General features: G+C 37.0%; 1 protein-coding gene across 1 annotated transcript; it reads left to right on the top strand.

Annotated features, from left to right (window-relative positions):
• Nucleotides 1–3,035: 3,035 nt before the first annotated feature.
• LOC104092829 (uncharacterized) lies at nucleotides 3,036–4,663 on the top strand. The gene has a single exon (XM_009598507.3). It carries the CDS (start codon nucleotides 3,407–3,409, stop codon nucleotides 4,496–4,498), a length of 1,092 nt encoding a protein of 363 aa, XP_009596802.1. The 5' UTR covers nucleotides 3,036–3,406; the 3' UTR covers nucleotides 4,499–4,663.
• The last annotated feature ends 14,064 nt before the right edge of the window (nucleotides 4,664–18,727 follow it).

The following is an 18,727-nucleotide window of genomic DNA, read 5'->3' as shown; positions in this document are numbered from 1 at the left end:
CGTGGGACGCTAGCCCTGGCGCTGGGATTTTTTACGTTCTGGAAACAAGGCCACATGTAGCTCCGCACGCTACCTGTGGCGCTCGAAATGTTATTTACTCACTTCCGGGGTTCATTTTCCCCATTTCTCTTGGCCGAAATTTGGGATTTTCCTCCACTCTCTCAAGACCTCCAACTCCTCCCATCTTCAAGGTGAGTAATTCGTACTAATTTGGTGTTTCATCCCATCAATTTTACCCTAAAACTAACTCAATCCACCATAAAATCCTTAGATCTTCAAAAAATTTCTTCAACAACTCAAAAGAGAGTTTTTGGCAAGATTTTTTTTCAAAAGGTAATCCTATACCCTTAGACATATATGCATGGATTTATTATGAGTATGTGAGAAAGAAATAAGTATTAGCACTTATTGGATGGTGCTTGGAAGCCAAAAATACTTAAACTAGATTATTGGGTGTTGTAGAGATTCTGTAATGAATTAATTAGTAACAATTGGGTGGATGTGAATTCGGTGATGATTTTAATGTTGCTAAAGAAGGTTGTTTGTAGACAAAGGATGATTTAGTATCTCTTGTTGGTAGGAATGAGGGATTGTTAGATGAAGAAATACCATTACTAGAGGTAGTAAAATGCTATATACTCTAGGTGTTTGATAAATTGACTAATGACCAAATATCTAGAAATGTGTTTACTAATATTGGTCCAATTGAATTATGTTGATATAGATTGAAGTTGTAAAAGTAGTGGGAGGTTTTAATATCACTAAAGAGATGAATTAAGAAAGCTCGATTTGTGGGGATCTTATTTTCGAGGGATTTTCAAGAAAATCATAGCGATTTGAGCCGTTCCGAGGTTGGTACTCGCATAATGGACTTTCTGGAGCATTGTTTAGCTTGCTCGATATTGGACTCGGCTTGTTCGAGGTAAGTAGCATTTCTAAACTTGTAGGTAAGGGAATAAACCCCGAAAATACGTGTTATATGATTTGTTTGGGGGTGACGCACATTCTAGGTGACGGGCGTGTGAGCGTGTACCATAGAAACTGTGACGTAATTGATTCCGTGAAATTGTGTAGCCAAATAATCTTGGCATTGTCCATGTACTTTCATGTGTTATGGAAATCGATCTAAGAATCATGTTGAGGCTATATGCCAATATTATTGGGACCCACAAAGGTCATGTTGCTGTTGAATTATTTGTTTAAATTGTAATTTCGTACTCAGTCATATACATTCATATCATATATCAGTCTATGTTGTTATTTATTGATATATCATATCATTATTTTGGGCCAGTTTCATGACATTGTGAGCCCGAGAGACTGGAGTGATTGATGACTGAGTGAGGCCGAGGGCCTGATTGTGAGGAATATGGGATCGGGCTGCACGCAGCAGCAAGCCATATTGGATTTATATACTTTATTATTATACGGATCGCGCTGCATCCCGCAGCTGTCCTTATAGGCTTTATTATTATTATATGGATCGGGATGCACGTCGCAGAAGGCCTTATAGGCTTTATTATTATAGGATCGGGCTGCACGCCGCGGCAGGCCAGATTGGCTTATTATAGCGCTTGGGCTGAAGGAGTCCCTCCGGGGTCTGCACCCCCCACAGTGAGCGCATATGACATTATGTTTGGGATGGATTTCCTAGAGCATGGAGTTGCCTTATTTATTTATGTTTGGGATAGACTTCCTAGGGCATGGAGTTGCCTTATTTATTTATTTATTTATTTATTTATTTATATTTGGAATGGAGTTCCCTGGACTGGATTGGCCCTGTACAGTACTGAGTGACTGAATGTTAGCTATTATGTATATATATTTGGGATGGATCTTCCTTGGGTTGCTTATCCATATACAGTACTGAGTGACTGTGTGCAAGTTGTCATTTATATTTGGGCTGAATCTGCCTGTACAGTGCTGAGTTACTGAGTGTGTTGAATATTGAGTGTGATGAGTGAAAATGCGAGACAATGAGATTGAGTACTCTGAGAGTGTAAGTACATGAGTTCATCACTGTGATGCATTGCATTAGACATACATAATTGATATGTAGGCATAGAGAAGTATTTTTCGTCATGCCATCTGATAATAAAATTTTTTATCTGTCATTAAAGTTTTTGAGAAAAATCACAGATTTCAGACTTACTCATATTTTCGGTGATTTTCGGTAAAAAATTTGAGTTTTACTGTTATACTTGAAAAGAAAATACTTAATTTTTTTTTCCGAAATTGTATATGAGTTGAGCATTTTATTGTTGAGTTATTATTGGTGTTACTTTCATTATATTGTTATGAACTGTTGCTGGCTATTGGTATTGTATGCTGACCTTTGTTTCAGCTCGTCACTATCATAAAAGAAAAATATAGATCTCTTCCATATTTGACAGATCCCTTTCTTGGAGAAAAAGATTGTGGACGTGTATAAATTAAGGATACCTCCTTCATACACGATACAATGTAATTTTTAAGAGAGTTTTATTTAGGGGAAGACTGTTCTCTCAATAGTTTTCTTTTTGTTTTATCTTAGTGATAAATCATATGTAGGTCAATTGATCAAATCATAATAAATTATAATGTCTTATTTGACATTTTTCTTTTTGTTATCTGATTTACCGTCGCCAAAGTTTACTTTCACATTATGCTTTGTTATTTTTTATCCCAACACTAAAAAAATGTGGACTATTTTATTGGGATTTCTAAGGGATATTTAATGTTGCACATATATATCCTTGATATTTTTGACTAATGTCTTCGAGTCTAGATGAGCTCTATTTAAAATAAGGTTGTCCAGCCTAATCCATGTTAGCCTGCTGGCCTCATTGGGCTAGGTCGGGGTGGACATGTGAGACTAAACATTAGAAAAGTTAATAAATATTTTTCTATAAGGAAATAATTTTCACTTATCAATATACTACAGGAAAACATTTTTCTAAACATATTAGAATGGAGAATTGTCTGTTTCTTAAACCAAAAAGCAAGACCGAAATAAATAATAGTAAGAGCAGTAATAAAGAATAAATAATAAATGAATAAGGGATCACACGATATCACTATTCAGAGCTGACCTTAGATAAAAAACTACCATGAAAATTATATGAAATTAAATACCATAACTCTTATTTGTATTTTGCTTTTTATAGTGCTAGAAATCTGCACAGATGGAACATTTGGTAACCAAACAGCAACTTGATAGAATAAACAAATAAGGGAATCCAACACCGTAGAATGGTTAAGAGCTGACTTAATTTTGAACAGCTGTTGCCTTAATTGGTCGTTCCCCACTTATTCTTTCTCCAGCTCATCACAAATGTATTCCACCTTCTGAAATCTCATTCCAATTTTAATCTCTTTTAGTCCCTCTTCTCTAGTTTCCATAATTCAAACAAAATTTAGGCAAAATATGATGCATTCAGTTGGTTATCTATACATAATTATCTGGCTTCTTGTTGTTGTTGTTGTCATTGGATCTGAATCAATTAGTACTTTAGACTCGCCAGCAAAAAGCTCAATTGATTCTTTACTTCAAGAATATGCTTTCAAGGCATTGTCATGGCCGAAAACCAAAACTGGTACTGCTTACAATGGATCTGTTCCTTCCAATTTGGCTGGGATTAGAATTTCAGCTTTGATGCTTAGAAGAGATAGCTTAAAGTGGAGAGGTTATGGTTACTTTAATGAATTTATTATCCCAACTGGGATCACTGAGGAGCCTCATGTAACAAGAATTGTTCTGGTTTACCAGAATCTTGGTAATTGGTCCTCATTCTATTATCCTTTGCATGGTTACACTTATCTAACACCAGTTTTGGGTATTTTAGCTTATGATGCAATGGATATGTGTGCCAAAAATAAACCAGAATTGCAGGTTCATGCTTTGGAATTTCCTATTAATATTAAGTTTAGTAATGTGCAGCCTGCACCAGAGGGGTCTTTGATCAAGTGTTTTCGTTTTTACTCGAATAATTCGGTCGAATTTGGCAATGTGACAAATGGAAATGAATGTTCAACTAGAAAACAAGGCCATTTCGGCATAGTTGCTGAGTTGAAAATTGCTCCTAGTCCTTCCCCTTCTGCTGATGGAAATAATAATCAACTTAGCTCTACAGTGTGGACTATTTCATTGGGATTTGTAGGTTTTGCTTTCTTGGGAATATTATATATTGTTGCCCAGAAGTTTATATTAGTGGAAAGAAGAGTAGTTTTTGAAGATTCAGCAGCAATAATATTTGAGCCCTTATTGGGGGCAGGGGCAGCTATTGAGCAAGCGGAGGTGACATTGCCATTGCCATTGCCAGACGAAGGTCCGAGCAGACGTTTGCCGGAGAGCGATTATGCGACTAGACCGTTGCCTGAGAACGACTATGTGCCTCAGATATTAAGCAACTTCAATCAACAATCTGACGAAGAAGATACGTTGCCGGATAATGACTATGCGCCTCAGATATTCAGCAATTTTGGTCAACAAAGTGAAGAAGAAGAAGAAGATGCGTAGTCTACGTTCATTTTTCCTGTATTCAAACCACTAGCTTGGTTACAGAGGTACTACTTTTTTTTATCACCTTGTATCATATAATCTAATTTAAGGTGCAAATTGAGGTGGCGTGGTGTAACATATATAGTTCCTCAAATTACTTAATTACCTTGATTATGTGTATGACTTAACCCACATAGCACACTAAAAATCAAGTCGTGCCCAAATCGATCAATGCAGTTGTCTAAGTTTGAATCTTAAAGTGCCAATCAAAATATATACATATTATTTCAGATATATAAACATTTATATATGCATTTTTTCCAAAATTATCAAGGGTCAGTGACCCTCCTAGCCTAAGGGTAGGTCGACCTCTGATTGGGATGTAGGATAGAGTTGAAACCAATCCTGATTTAATCATTCACTCTTTATCATTCACCTCTACTCTTGTAATGACCCAAGCAATTATTTGAGTTTTAGCATTTCGTTCGGTAATTTGAGACTTCGAGGGATTTTATACGGTGTATTATGACTTGCGTACATTGTTGGTTTTGATTTTCGGGTGGTTCTGGATGGATTTGATAGAGCGTTTTCCAATTTGGAAGTCTTAAGTTGTAAGAATTGACCAAGGTTTGACTTTTGAGTAACCGACCTCGGATTGGTGATTTGATGATTCTAATATGCTCGTATGGTAATTTTGGATTTGGGGGTATGTTCGGATCTGAATTTGGATGCTCCTAGAAGGTTTTGGCTCTATTTGTAGAAAGTTGGCAATTCGAATAATTGGAGAGTTCATAGGTTTGGCCGAGAGTTGACTTCGGTATTATCGGGCTCCTATTGTGGTTTTGAGACCTTGTATAAATTTATTTTGTTGATTGAAACTTGTGTGCAAAGTTTGGTTGTTATCCGGAATATTTAAGTGTGATTGAGACGCATTCGACATATATTTGAAGGGATGATTTGTTAAGTGTGTGTTTCGAGCTCGGTAAATTTTGGCGCCATTGCCGGCAAAATTTGAGGAGCGCAAAACACCACTTTAATTATGCTCGCTAGTCAAAGATAGTATAGTATAATATCGTATCCACGTGGATTGGAGTTAAACAATATTTTCGTAGTTTCTAGCTTGATTACTATTCAGGAGAATCAACACTTAGAGATTTATATGATTAATAACTAAAATTAATTAAGAATCTAAACCTATTGACTAATGACTATCACAACAAAGGTAAGCAAGGAAGTTATCGGTGGGGAAAAATAGGGGTTGATAGGATATGTGCAAGATAATTATTTGGGATCTAACTCTAGATAATTCACTTCTAATATTTAAGTAAGTCTCTCGAATTCACTCAATTATTAGTTCAAACGTTTAGTAGAAACTCCTCTCTCGATTAAGTCTCAACCTCACAAGATGAACCAATTTAAGCACGTGAAGATATGCAAGAATGCGTAATGGATTGGTCTTTAGGAAAACCTCTTTCAATTATCCTCCTAACTACGTTTAATCAACAATTCAACTAGCCTCTTTTGATTACTAAGAAGAATTAATGAACTCAACCAACAATATAATGCAAAGATATTACAAGTTATGCCTCTCTCGATTACATGAACTAGTAAATATAGATGCAATAATTAAATCATCCAAAAATGCTTCAACACATAAACTAGAGTTATAATCCACAAACAATCATTAATACACCAAATCCATCAAACCCTAAAGAGAACTACTCCATAGATATGGAGAAATTCATCACAAATAAAGTTAAAGTAGAGGAAAACATAAATTCAATCCAAACTCGGGTCTTGAGTGAGGAAGGAATGATGAAATCCTTGTGCTTTTGCTCTTCCAACTCCTCCTTAGCCTCCTTAGGTCGAATATGTGTCAAAAGTCCAGGAAATAATATTTTTCATGTATTATACATAGGCTTGTCCACACACAATTTATTAGTTCCATGTATAAATTTCACAACAATAAAGAGTAGTTCCACACACAATAAAATTTAAGAACAATTAGGAACTCAAGATATAAAGAATTCACTCACTCTCAGAAACAACATTCATATGGCACAAAAGACGTACCATAGGCTTGTCCGTAGTGTACTACTCTACTAATTGATCTCATCCAGTCAAGAATAAAATAGGACTTTAATTGGTTGTAATGTAGGCTGCGGGATGAATATGATACTTTTGGATATAAGAGTGACTACACCTCCCTAAGCACTTTAATACATACAATTTATTGTTCAAAACCCCACACTTATATCAAACCATAACTCCACCTTCACATCAATATACATTAACTCATACTTTTTTAAGCACAATTACATCAAGAGTTACCACTATCATGGAATATTTTTCACAATTATACACTTATTTTCTTTCTTTCTTTTTCAATTCAAGTGCCTCTTACTTTTTCAAACTAGTGCACCTTTCTCCTTATTTCATTAGTTCTACTCAAAAACCAAACCAACCACCCCACTTCCACTTTTACAAAGTTCATAATAATTTCAAGTGCTCACGAGAGGTAAAAGGTTCAAATAGATAGGAAATTCGAACAAATGAGTAAGGCTTGTAATGTAGTTGCCGAAGAAACGGGATTACATGCTCAAAGGGGTTAACTAAGATACATAACAATTAGATGGGTAAAAGCATATAACTGGCTCAACAAAGAAATGCCTATATCATTTCCAAGACTGAATAAAACTACTATTTCGCTTTCTAAACACACAGGGCAAGTTCTAGACATCAAATGTAATGGACAGAATACAAAAAACCTCTCACACACATGGCACATAACTCACTCAAGATCGGACTATCAAGACACTCTAGTCAAATCAGTTAAGCAAAGTTAAAATCAAACAATTTAAGGTACTTATACAAGAGTAAAAAACGGAGCCTAAGCATCACAACTAAAGCACTTACCGTTCTCAAGGTATAATAGAGTCAAGAGATATTGCCTTCCATCTAAACCATAGCACAAAGTTTCATACTCTTAATAAAAATAAGAACTAACTATACCCGGTTCAAACAAAATCCTTGAAAATGAACCGCGGCACAAAGAAAAGCCAAGGGGAAATTATTACACTACCTATAAAACGAAAATCTTTTTGTCTTTTTCTTTCAAATTTACTCCCTCAAGAAACCCGTCGAATGATATCTATCATCGAGAAAAATCAAAAATTTAAAAAATAATATGATATTTTCCAATTTTGTTTCTATCTCTAACTACTAAACAAAAACTACACTAACGCATATACATACAACATACAACATATACCTCACCCCACACTTTAAGTTGTGGCATGTCCCCATGATAAATATTTAAAAAGCATAAGGTAAAGAAAACTTCCCTGAACATCTAGTCGGGGTCTGAGTCAAAGTCGGGATCCATTCCTCGCCTTCAAACTAATGCTCACATCCATGCCGACAACTTCTTCTTAGCCTTCATGGGGTGCACCCCCGCCTTTTCTTTTGACGAGCTCTTCACTTTCCACTCAACACTTACAACTAGCTTCTCCTTTTTCACTCCCGTTTCTATATTCATCTCAAAAGTTACAGTCTCCTCACCCACTCTAAGCATGAACCTTTTCTCGTGTATATTTAATATTGCTCTACTCGTTGCTACGAATGGTCTTCCTAAGATGAGGGAGACCTCCTTGTTCTCCTCCATATTCACTACTATAAAATCTACATGAAATACAAACTTTTCTACTCGAACTAAGACATCTTCCACTATCCCCTCGGGTATTAGAGTCGTTTGGTCTGCCAACTGCAAAGATATTGGCATTGACCTTATCTCTCCAATCTTCTTCTTCAGTTTCCTGTAAATAGATAGAGGCATTAAGTTAATTAAGGCATCAGAATCACATAAAGATTTATCAAAATTAATAGAACCTAAAGAGCAAGGTATAGTAAAACTCCCTGGATCTCCACACTTTTGTGGGAGCTTGTTTTGCAATATAGCACTGCAATGCTCTGTGAGCTTTACCACTGAGGTCTCCTTCATCTTCCTCTTCTTTGTCAGGATCTCCTTCAATAATTTAGCATAAGCTGGCATTTGGGAGAGAACTTCTGTGAATGGAACATTTACATTAACCTATTTCAGCATATCCAGAAATCTCTCAAATTGCTTGTCCAGCTTTTCTCTATATAGCTTTTAAGGGAAAAGTAGAGCAGGCATATGCTCGCTCTCATTAGATTCATTCTTTCTCGAAGTTTCCCCCTTTCTCATTTTGTCAGCTCCCTTCTTTCCTTTCTTGTTTTTATCAATATCAATCTTCAACTGCTCCCTCTTTTCCTTTTCAAGTACCACTTCATTTTGGATTGGAGTGGTATTTTTCAACACTTGCCCGCTTCTCAAGGTCACAATAATTACTATTTCTTTGGGATTTCTCTTAGTATCAGCAGGGAGAGTTCCTGGAATCCTCTCAGACAATAGAGTGGCTAGCTGCCTAACCTATCTTTCCAAGTTTCAAAAACCAGTACCTATTGCTTTGATAGCCGCTCCATGTTTCCGTATAGCTGCGCTATGAGTTTCAAGCCTCTCATCAGTATTGATAATGAAAGCCTTCATTAGATCCTCTAGACCCGGCTGAATGGGCTGTTGAGGCTGAAATTGCTGCCTCTTCTGATTGGTATGCTGGAGCTCCTTGTCGCAGTGGTCTAGAGTTATTTTGTTACCAAGCATTCGCAATACCTCAATGTGAACTCCATGAAAAACTAGGGTGCTTCTGACCCATCGCATTATAATTTCACAGAACATTTACTTCCTCAGTTGAGGCTTGACACTCATGAGTAGGATGTCCTCTTCCACATATATCACAAGCTGTGTGAGGCTCAATTTGTATCAAGTCTAAGGTCAGATTCCTTATCTCTTTGGCCATAACATCAAGCTGTACCTGCACAAATGTCGTATCATTAACATGGTGAACACCAGTTGGCCTTCTTCTTTCAGCGCTCTCAGAGGGCAACTGATTTGCATCTTTAGATAACTCATCAAGAATTGTGACTATCTCCTCGAGATTTTTCTTCATCAACAGACCATCATCTGTATTGCTCAATACTCTATGTGAGGCTGATGTCAATCCATCCCAAAAGTCCTGAAGTTGCATCCAGAGTTCAATTCCGCTATGTTGACACTTTTTGACTATTTCCTTAAACCTCTCCCAAGCCTCAAACATAGTATCAGTATCTTTCTGGAAGTAGTTATGGATTTCTCATCTAAACTTTTCCGTCTTAGCTGATGAGAAATATTTATCAAGAAATATTTTGGTCATCTCATCCCAGGTTCGAATCGATCCATTAGGTATGCTTCGAAGCCACTGCTTTGCATCATCTTTGAGTGTGAAGGGGAATGCCCTTAAGTAAACTGCATCTTGTGACACACCATTGTATTGAAAGGTGTTCATAATTTCCTCGAAGTCCATTAGATGTGTGTTTGGATCTTCGTTTTGTTTCCTCTAAAAACACAACAATTCTAATGGGTTTGAGGCAACCCTTACTTTAACTCGAAATTGTTTGCTGCATTTGGAGGTGGTCAAACACTGGATAATCCTTAATTGTATACCGGTCTAGCATAATCGCCAAGTGTTCTCCCAAGCATGGGAGCTATATTTCCGATTTGGTCTACACCCAAAGGTTGATTTTGAGCAATTCTACGATCCCTCTCTTCTTCGTAGATAATCTGTGCATCTCTAATAGTTGCTTCCTCAGCATCCCGTGCAGCTTGTTCTTGTCGTTGGGCTGCCTCTCTCGCAGCCAAATCTACATTATCATCACCAAATCCAACCATATCTTTGGTTGAGGAATGCCCAACCTTTTCTGATGTCTCAGTGAGATTTCTTTCCTTCTTCAGCTGTCGCAGTTGTTTTTCTATCTATGGTTCGTATGGTAGCACTTCCTTAGCAGAAGCTCGAGTCATGCACTAATCTAACCTGTAACATACGCACAATCAAAGAACACCAAACATAAAAAGAAAAAAATAAAATAAAATAAAAATTTCTAAATTAGCACTACAAACTATTTCAAACACTATTGATTGCCAATCCCCGGCAATGACGCCAAACTTTGACGAGCGCAAAACACCACTTTAATTATGATCGCTCGTCAAAGATAGTATAGTATAATATCGTATCCACAGGGATTGATGTTAAACAATATATTCATAGTTTCTAGCTTGATTGCTATTTAGGAGAATCAACACTTGAGATTTATATGATTAATAACTAAAGTTAACTAAGAATCTAAACCTATTGACTAATGACTATTGCAACAAAGGTAAGCAAAGAAGTTATCAGTGGGAGAAAATAGGAATTGATAGGATAGGTGCAAGATAATTATTTGGGATCTAACTCTAGATGATTCACTTCTAATGTCTCTCGAATTCACTCAATTATTAGTTCAAACGTTTAGTAGAAACTCCTCTCTCGATTAAGTCTCAACCTCACAAGATGAACCAATTTAAGCACGTGAAGATATGCAAGAATGCGTAATGGATTGGTCTTTAGGAAAACCTCTTTCGATTATCCTCCTAACTACGTTTAATCAACAATTCAACTAGCCTCTTTTGATTACTAAGAAGAATTAATGAACTCAACCAACAATATAATGCAAAGATATTACAAGTTATGCCTCTCTCGATTACATGAACTAGTAAATATAGATGCAATAATTAAATCATCCAAAAATGCTTCAACACATAAACTAGAGTTATAATCCACAAACAATCATCAATACACCAAATCCATCAAACCCTAAAGAGAACTACTCCATAGATATGGAAAAATTCATCACAAATAAAGTTAAAGTAGAGGAAAACATAAATTCAATCCAAACTCGGGCCTTGAGTGAGGAAGGAATGATGAAATCCTTGTGCTTTTGCTCTTCCAACTCCTCCATAGCCTCCTTAGGTCGAATATGTGTCAAAAGTCTAGGAAATAATGTTTTTTCATATATTTATACCAAGTAGGGTCGGGCCCAAACGAAATCATCTTTTCCTAGCCGAAATTGGACATTAACTCTGTAAATATTGCACAGGCGCGCCGCATGGGGCGACGCGCCATGCAGGGTATTAGTGGGGAAATTCAGAGAGCTCAGCAATTCAACAGGCAAAAAAAATACATTGTTGCATCGCACTATGCCTCGCACCCTGCGTCGTACTTGTGCAAATTTCAAACAGAACGACTCAAATCTTGGGTTTTGACGTCCAGACTTGGTCCTCGACCCCTAAACGCGATCTCAGCTTAATTCCTTGGGCTTTTACTCATACTTCAAAGCTCCAAATCACTCGAATTCATTCCATAACATCTACATAGATCGGAATCACGCCTACAAGGTGTAAAACACACAATAAGTGCAAAATAATATCAATTAAAGCTCAAACACAAGTAAATTACAATTAATTAGAGTGCAATAAGCGACTAAAATACGACATTATAGCCTACCATAAACACTCCACACTTAAACCATTGCTATTCCTCGAGAAATCAGACTACACTTCATATAGACGCGACATTTTTCAACAACTCTCATAACTCATCACATAAAGAATAATTAAACAGATTAAGCACTCTAACATAACATCCTTGCCTCATGATTTGACTCAAAAGCACCATGCATTTTTTATAATCTGCTCACTTACTCTAACACAAAAGTCAAGCATTACATTTTCTTCATGAATGAGGTGCCCTCCCACAACAATAAAGAGTAGTTCCACACATAATGAAATTTAAGAACAATTAGGAACTAAAGATAGAAAGAATTCACTCACTCTGAGAAACAATATTCATATGCCACAAAAGACGTACCATAGGCTTACCTGTAGTGTACTGCTCTACTAATTGAGCTCATTTAGTCAAGGATCAAATATGACTTTAATTGGTTGTAAAGTAGGCTGCGCGATGGGTAGGATACCTTTGGATATAAGAGTGACTACACCTCGCTAAGCACTTTAATACATACAATTCATTGTTCAAAATCCCACACTTATGTCAAACCATAACTCCACCTTCACATCAATATACATTAACTCCCTACTTTTTTAAGCACAATTACATCAAGAGTTACCACTATCATGGAATATTTTTCACAATTATACACTTATTATTTTTCTTTCTTTTTCAATTCAAGTGGCTCTTACTTTTTCAAACTTGCGCACCTTTATCCTTATTTCATTAGTTCCACTCAAAAGCCAAACCAACCACCCCACACTTCAACTTTTACAAAGTTCATAATAATTTCAATCGCTCACGAGAGGTAAAAGGTTAAAATAGATGGGCAATTCGAACAAATGGGTAAGGCTTGTAATGTGGTTGCCAAAGAAATGGGATTACAGGCTCAAAAGAGTTAACTAAGATATATAACAATTAGGTGGGTAATAGCATATAACTAACTCAACAAAGAAATATCTATTTCACTTCCAAGGCTGAATAAAACTACTATTTCGCTTTGTAAACACACATGGCAAGTTCTAGACATCAAATGCAATGGACAGAATACAAAAAATCTCACACACATGGCACATAACTCAATCAAGATCAGACTATCAAGACACTCTAGTCAAAACAGTTAAAATCAAACAATTTAAGGTACTTATACAAGAGTAAAAAACGGAGCCTAAGCATCACAACTCAAGAACTTACCATTCTGGTATAATAGAGTCGAGACATATTGCCTTCCATCTAAACCATAGCACAAGGTTTCCTACTCTTAACAAAAATAAAAACTAACTACACCCGGTTTAAACAAAAGCCTTGGAAAATAACCGCGGCACAAAGAAAAGTCAAGGTGGAATTATTACACTACCTGCAAAATGAATTTTTTTTTGTTATTTTCTTTCGACTTTACTCCCTCAAGAAACCCGTCGAATGATATCCATCGTCAGGAAAAATCGAAAATTTTAAACATTTTATGATTTTTTTCCAATTTTGTTTTCTATATCTAACTACTAAACAAAAACTACACTAACACATATACATAAGACATACAAAATATCCCCCACCCCACACTTTAAGTTGTGGCATATCCCGATGACACACAATTAAAAAGCATAAGGTAAAGAAAACTTCCCTAAACATCTAGTCGAGGTCTGAGTCGAAGCCGGGATTCATTCCTCGCCTTCGAACTAATGCGCAGATCCATGCCGACAGCTTCTTCCCAGCCTTCTTGGGGTGCACCCCACACTTATCTCTCTCACTCGCCGCAGCCTTTTCTTTTGACGAGCTCTTCACTTTCACTCAACCCTTGCAGCTGGCTTCTCTTTTTTCACCCCTGTTTCTACATTCATCTCTAAAGTTAGAGTCTCCTCACCCACTCTAAGCATGAGCTTTATCTCGTGTATATGTAATCTTGCTCTATCAATTGTTAAGAATGATCTTCCTAAGATGAGGGGGACCCCCTTGTTCTCTTCCATATTCACTACTATAAAATCTACAAGAAATACAAACTTATCTACCCGAACTAAGACATCTTCCACTATCCCCTCGGGTATCAGAGTCGTTTGGTCTGCCAGCTGCAAAGATATTGTCACTGACCTTATCTCTCCAATCTCCTTCTCAAGTTTCCTGTAAATAGATAGAGGCATTAAGTTAAATGAGGCACTAGAATCACATAAAGATTTATCAAAATTAATAGAACATAAAGAGCAAGGTATAGTAAAACTCCCTGGATCTCCACACTTTTATGGGAGTTTGTTTTGCAATATTTACAATTCTCTGTGATCTTCACCACTGAGGTCTCCTTTATATTCCTCTTCTTTGTCAGTATCTCCTTCAAGAATTTAGCAGAAGCTGGCATTTGGGAGAGCACTTCTGTGAATGGCACATTTATATTAACCTGTTTTAGCATATCCAGAAATCTGTCAAATTGCTCATCCAGCTTTTCTCTATATAGGTTTGAGGGAAAGGTAGAGCAGGCATATGCTCGCTCTTATTAGATTCATCCCTTCTCGAAGCTTTTTCCTTTCACTTTTTGTCAGCTCCCTTCTTGCCTTTCTCCTTCTTATCAATATCATTCTTCAGCTGCTCCCCCTTTTCCTTTTCAAGTACCAACTTTTTTTTGGATTGGAATGGTATCTTTCAATATATGCCCGCTTCTCAAGGTCATAGCATTTACAATTTCTTTGGGATTTCTCTCAGTATTAGCGGGGAGAGTTCCTGGAATCCTCTTAGACAATAGAGTGGTTAGCTGCCCAACCTGTCTTTCCAAGTTTCGAAAATCGGTACCTATTTCTTTGATAACCGCTCCATGTTCCCGTATAGTTGTGCTATGACTTTCAAGCCTCTCATCAGTCTTGATAATGAAAGACTTCATTAGATACTCTAGACCGGGCTGAATGGGCTGTTGAGGCTGAAATTGCGGCCTCTGCTGATTTTGGTATGCTGGAACTCCTTGTCCCTACGGTCTAGAGTTATTTTGTTGCCAAGCATTCGCAGTAGCTCCAGGTGAACTCCATGAAAAATCAGGGTGCCACTGACCCATCACATTATAATTTCACACAACATTTACTTCCTCAGTTGAGGCTTGACACTTATGAGTAGTGTGTCCTCTTCCATATATATCACAAGCTACGTGAGGCTCACTTTGTATCGAGGCTAAGGTCAGCTTCTTTATCTCTTTGGCCATAGCATCAAGTTGTACCTGCACAGATGTCATAGCATCGACTTGGTGAACACTAGTTGGTCTTCTTCCTTCAGCACTCTCAGAGGGCCACTTATTTGCATCTTCAGATAACGCGTCAAGAATTGTGACTATCTCCTCTGGAGTCTTCTTCATCAACGGAACTCCAACTGCATTGCTTAATACTCTATGTGAGGCCGGTGTCAATCCATCCCAAAAGTCTTGGAGTTGCATCCACAGTTCAATTCCGCTATGTTGACACATTCTGACTATTTCCTTAAACCTCTCCCAAGCCTCAAACACATTCTCAGTATCTTTCTAGCAGAAGTTATGGATTTCTCTTCTAAACTTACCTGTCTTAGTTGATGAGAAATATTTATCAAGAAATTTTATAGTCATCTCATCCCATGTTTGAATCGATCCATTAGGTAAGCTTAGAAGCCACTGCTTTGCATCATCTTTGAGTGTGAAGGGGAATGCCCTTAAGTATATTGCATCTTGTGACACACCATTGTATTGAAAAGTGTTCATAATTTCCTGGAAGTCTATTAGATATGTGTTTAGATCTTTGTTTGGCTTATCTCTGAAAACACAACAATTTTGAAGGGTTTGAAGCAACCCTTGCTTTAACTCGAAATTGTTTTCTACAATTGGAGGTGGTCGAACATTGGATAATCCTTGATTGTAGATCGATCTAGCATAATTTCCAAGTGGTATCCCAGGCACGAGAGCTATATTTCCGAACTGGTCTGCACCCAAAGGTTAATTTTGAGCAATTCTATGACCCCTCTCTTCTTCATAGATAATCTGTGCATCTCTAATAGCTGCTTTCTCAGCATCCCGTGCAGCTTGTACTCATCGTTGGGCTGCCTCTCTAGCTTCCAAATCTTCATTATCATCACCGATTCTAGCCATATCTTTGGTTGAGGATTGCCCAACCTTTTCTGATGTCTCGGTGATGTTTCTTTCCTTCCTCAGCCGTCGCTGTTGGTTTTCTATCTCTGGTTCGTATGGTAGCACTTCTTTAGCAGAAGCTCGAGTCATGCACCAATATAACCTGTAACCTACGCACAGTTAAAGAACACCAAACATAAAAAGGGAAAAAGAAAATAAAATAAAAATTCCTCAATTAGCACTACAAACTATTTTAAACACTATTAATTGCCAATCCCCGCCAATGGAGCCAAAATTTGACAAGCGTAAAACACCACTTTAATTATGCTCGCTAGTCAAAGATAGTATAGTATAATATCGTATCCACAAGGATTGGAGTTAAACAGTATTTTCGTAGTTTCTAGCTTGATTGCTAGTCAGGAGAATCAACACTTAAGATTTATATGATTAATAACAAAAATTAACCAAGAATCTAAAGCTACTGACTAATGACTATCGCAACAAAGGTAAGCAAGAAAGTTATCAGTGGGAGAAAATAGGGGTTGTTAGGAAAGGTGAAACATAATTATTTGGGATCTAACTCTAGATAATTCACTTCTACTATTTAAGTGAGTCTCTCAAATTCACTCAATTATTAGTTCAAACGTTTAGTAGAAACTCCTCTCTCGATTAAGTCTCAACCTCACAAGATGTACCAATTTAAGCACGTGAAGATATGCAAGAATGCGTATTGGATTGGTCTTTAGGAGAACCTCTCTCGATTATCCTCCTAACTACGTTTAATCAACAATTCAACTAGCCTCTTTTGATTACTAAGAAGAATTAATGAACTCAACCAACAATATAATGCAAAGATATTACAAGTTATGCCTCTCTCGATTACATGAACTAGTAAATATAGATGCAATAATTAAATCATCCAAAAATGCTTCAACACATAAACTAGAGTTATAATCCACAAACAATCATCAATACACCAAATCTATCAAACCCTAAAGAGAGCTACTCCATAGATATAGAGAAATTCATCACAAATAAAGTTAAAGTAGAGGAAAACATAAATTCAATCCAAACTCGGGTCTTGAGTGAGGAAGGAATGATGAAATCTTTGTGCTTTTGCTCTTCCAACTCCTCCTTAGACTCCTTAGGTCGAATATGTGTCAAAAGTCCTGGAAATAATATTTTTTCATGTATTTATACCAAGTAGGGTTGGACCCAAAAGAAATCACATTTTCCTAGCCGAAATAAGACATTAACTCTGTAAACATTGCATAGGCGCTCTGCATGGGGTGACGTGCCATGCACGACATTAGTGGTGAAATCCAAAGAGCTCAACAATTCAACAGGCAGCAAAAATAAACTATTGCGTCACACTATACCTCGCACCCTGCGTCGCACTAGTGCAAATTTCTCAGAGTACGGCTCAAATTTTGCGTTTTGACGTCCAGACTTGGTCCTCGACCCCCGAACACGATCTCGGCTTAATCTCTTTCATTTTAACTTGGACTTCAAAGCTCCAAATCACTTGAATTCATTCCATAACATCTACATAGCTCGGAATCACTCCTTCAAGGTATAAAACACACAATAAGTGCAAAACACTATCAATTAAAGCTCAAACACAAGTAAAGTGCAATCAATTAGAAGAAAATAAGCGACTAAAATACGAGATTATAGCCTACCATCAATCACTGTATGTGATTTTTGGATATGAACTGAGGTGATGGAATGAGATTTTTGCAATACGGATATTAGGATATTGTTATTGTTAGGGAACAAGGTCTTTGTTGTGTGTATATTGTTGTGGCACGAGGTTTTTTCCGTATGTATATTGTTATGCACGAGGCTTTATACCGTGCAGCGTATGAATGTGAATCGATCCCCCAGGATTGCCCTATCATATTTCTCTCTTGATGGCGTAAACGCGAATTGTGGTACCATGATTGTTGTGACTGATTATGTTATGCGGAGTATAAGGGTGGCATTTTACTATTATTTTTGTGTGGAGTATAAGGGTGGCATTTTACCGTTGAGATTGTTTGGAGTATAAGGGTGGCATTTCAATGTTGATATTGTGCGAAATATAAGGGTGGCATTTCACTATTGATGGTGTTGTGTGGAGTATAAAGATGGTATTTCACTGTTGATGTTCATGTGACAGTATAAGGGTGACATTCTTGATAATTCACATTAATTATTTATATTTTTCATGCATTTTACATGTTTTCATGTTGCATCTAACATGCTATCATATGCCTCTTTTATTATTTGACGATTTGATTGTCAAGATGGATTTTACTTATGTTGTAATAATCTCGCCCGTAATTCTGTGTATTTTAGCCCCATTTCCCCAACTTGATGCCTTACATATATGTATTTAGTTTGGTTTCGTGGAGTTTTGGATTGAATTGGGACACTTAGTCTCAAGGTTGGGTGCTTAAGTTGAAAGAGTTGATCGAAGTTTGAATTTCGTAAAGAAGACCCCAGAATGATATTTTGATGGTTCCAATAGGTTCATATGATAATTTTGGGCTTAGGCGGCATGTCCGGATTTGGATTTGGAGGTCAGTAGGTTGATTTGGTGCTTTTTAGTGAAAGTTGGAAAGTTGGAGGGTTAGAAGATTCATAGGTTTGACCGGGAATTAATTTGGATGATATCGGGTTCGTATTGTTTCTCCAGGAGTTGGAATAGGTCCTTTATGTCATTTAGGATTTGTATTCAAAATTTGAGATCATTCTGAGTTG

This window comes from Nicotiana tomentosiformis, chromosome 7, assembly GCF_000390325.3.
Source record: "Nicotiana tomentosiformis chromosome 7, ASM39032v3, whole genome shotgun sequence".
Taxonomy (NCBI): Eukaryota; Viridiplantae; Streptophyta; class Magnoliopsida; order Solanales; family Solanaceae; genus Nicotiana; species Nicotiana tomentosiformis.
Note: the sequence above shows the minus strand (reverse complement) of the source record. Positions and strands in the feature narration are given on the sequence as shown.

What these genes read in the sequence shown, in the direction of transcription:
- LOC104092829 (XM_009598507.3), top strand. Translation starts at nt 3,407, where the DNA reads ATGATGCATTCAGTTGGTTATCTATACATAATTATCTGGCTTCTTGTT.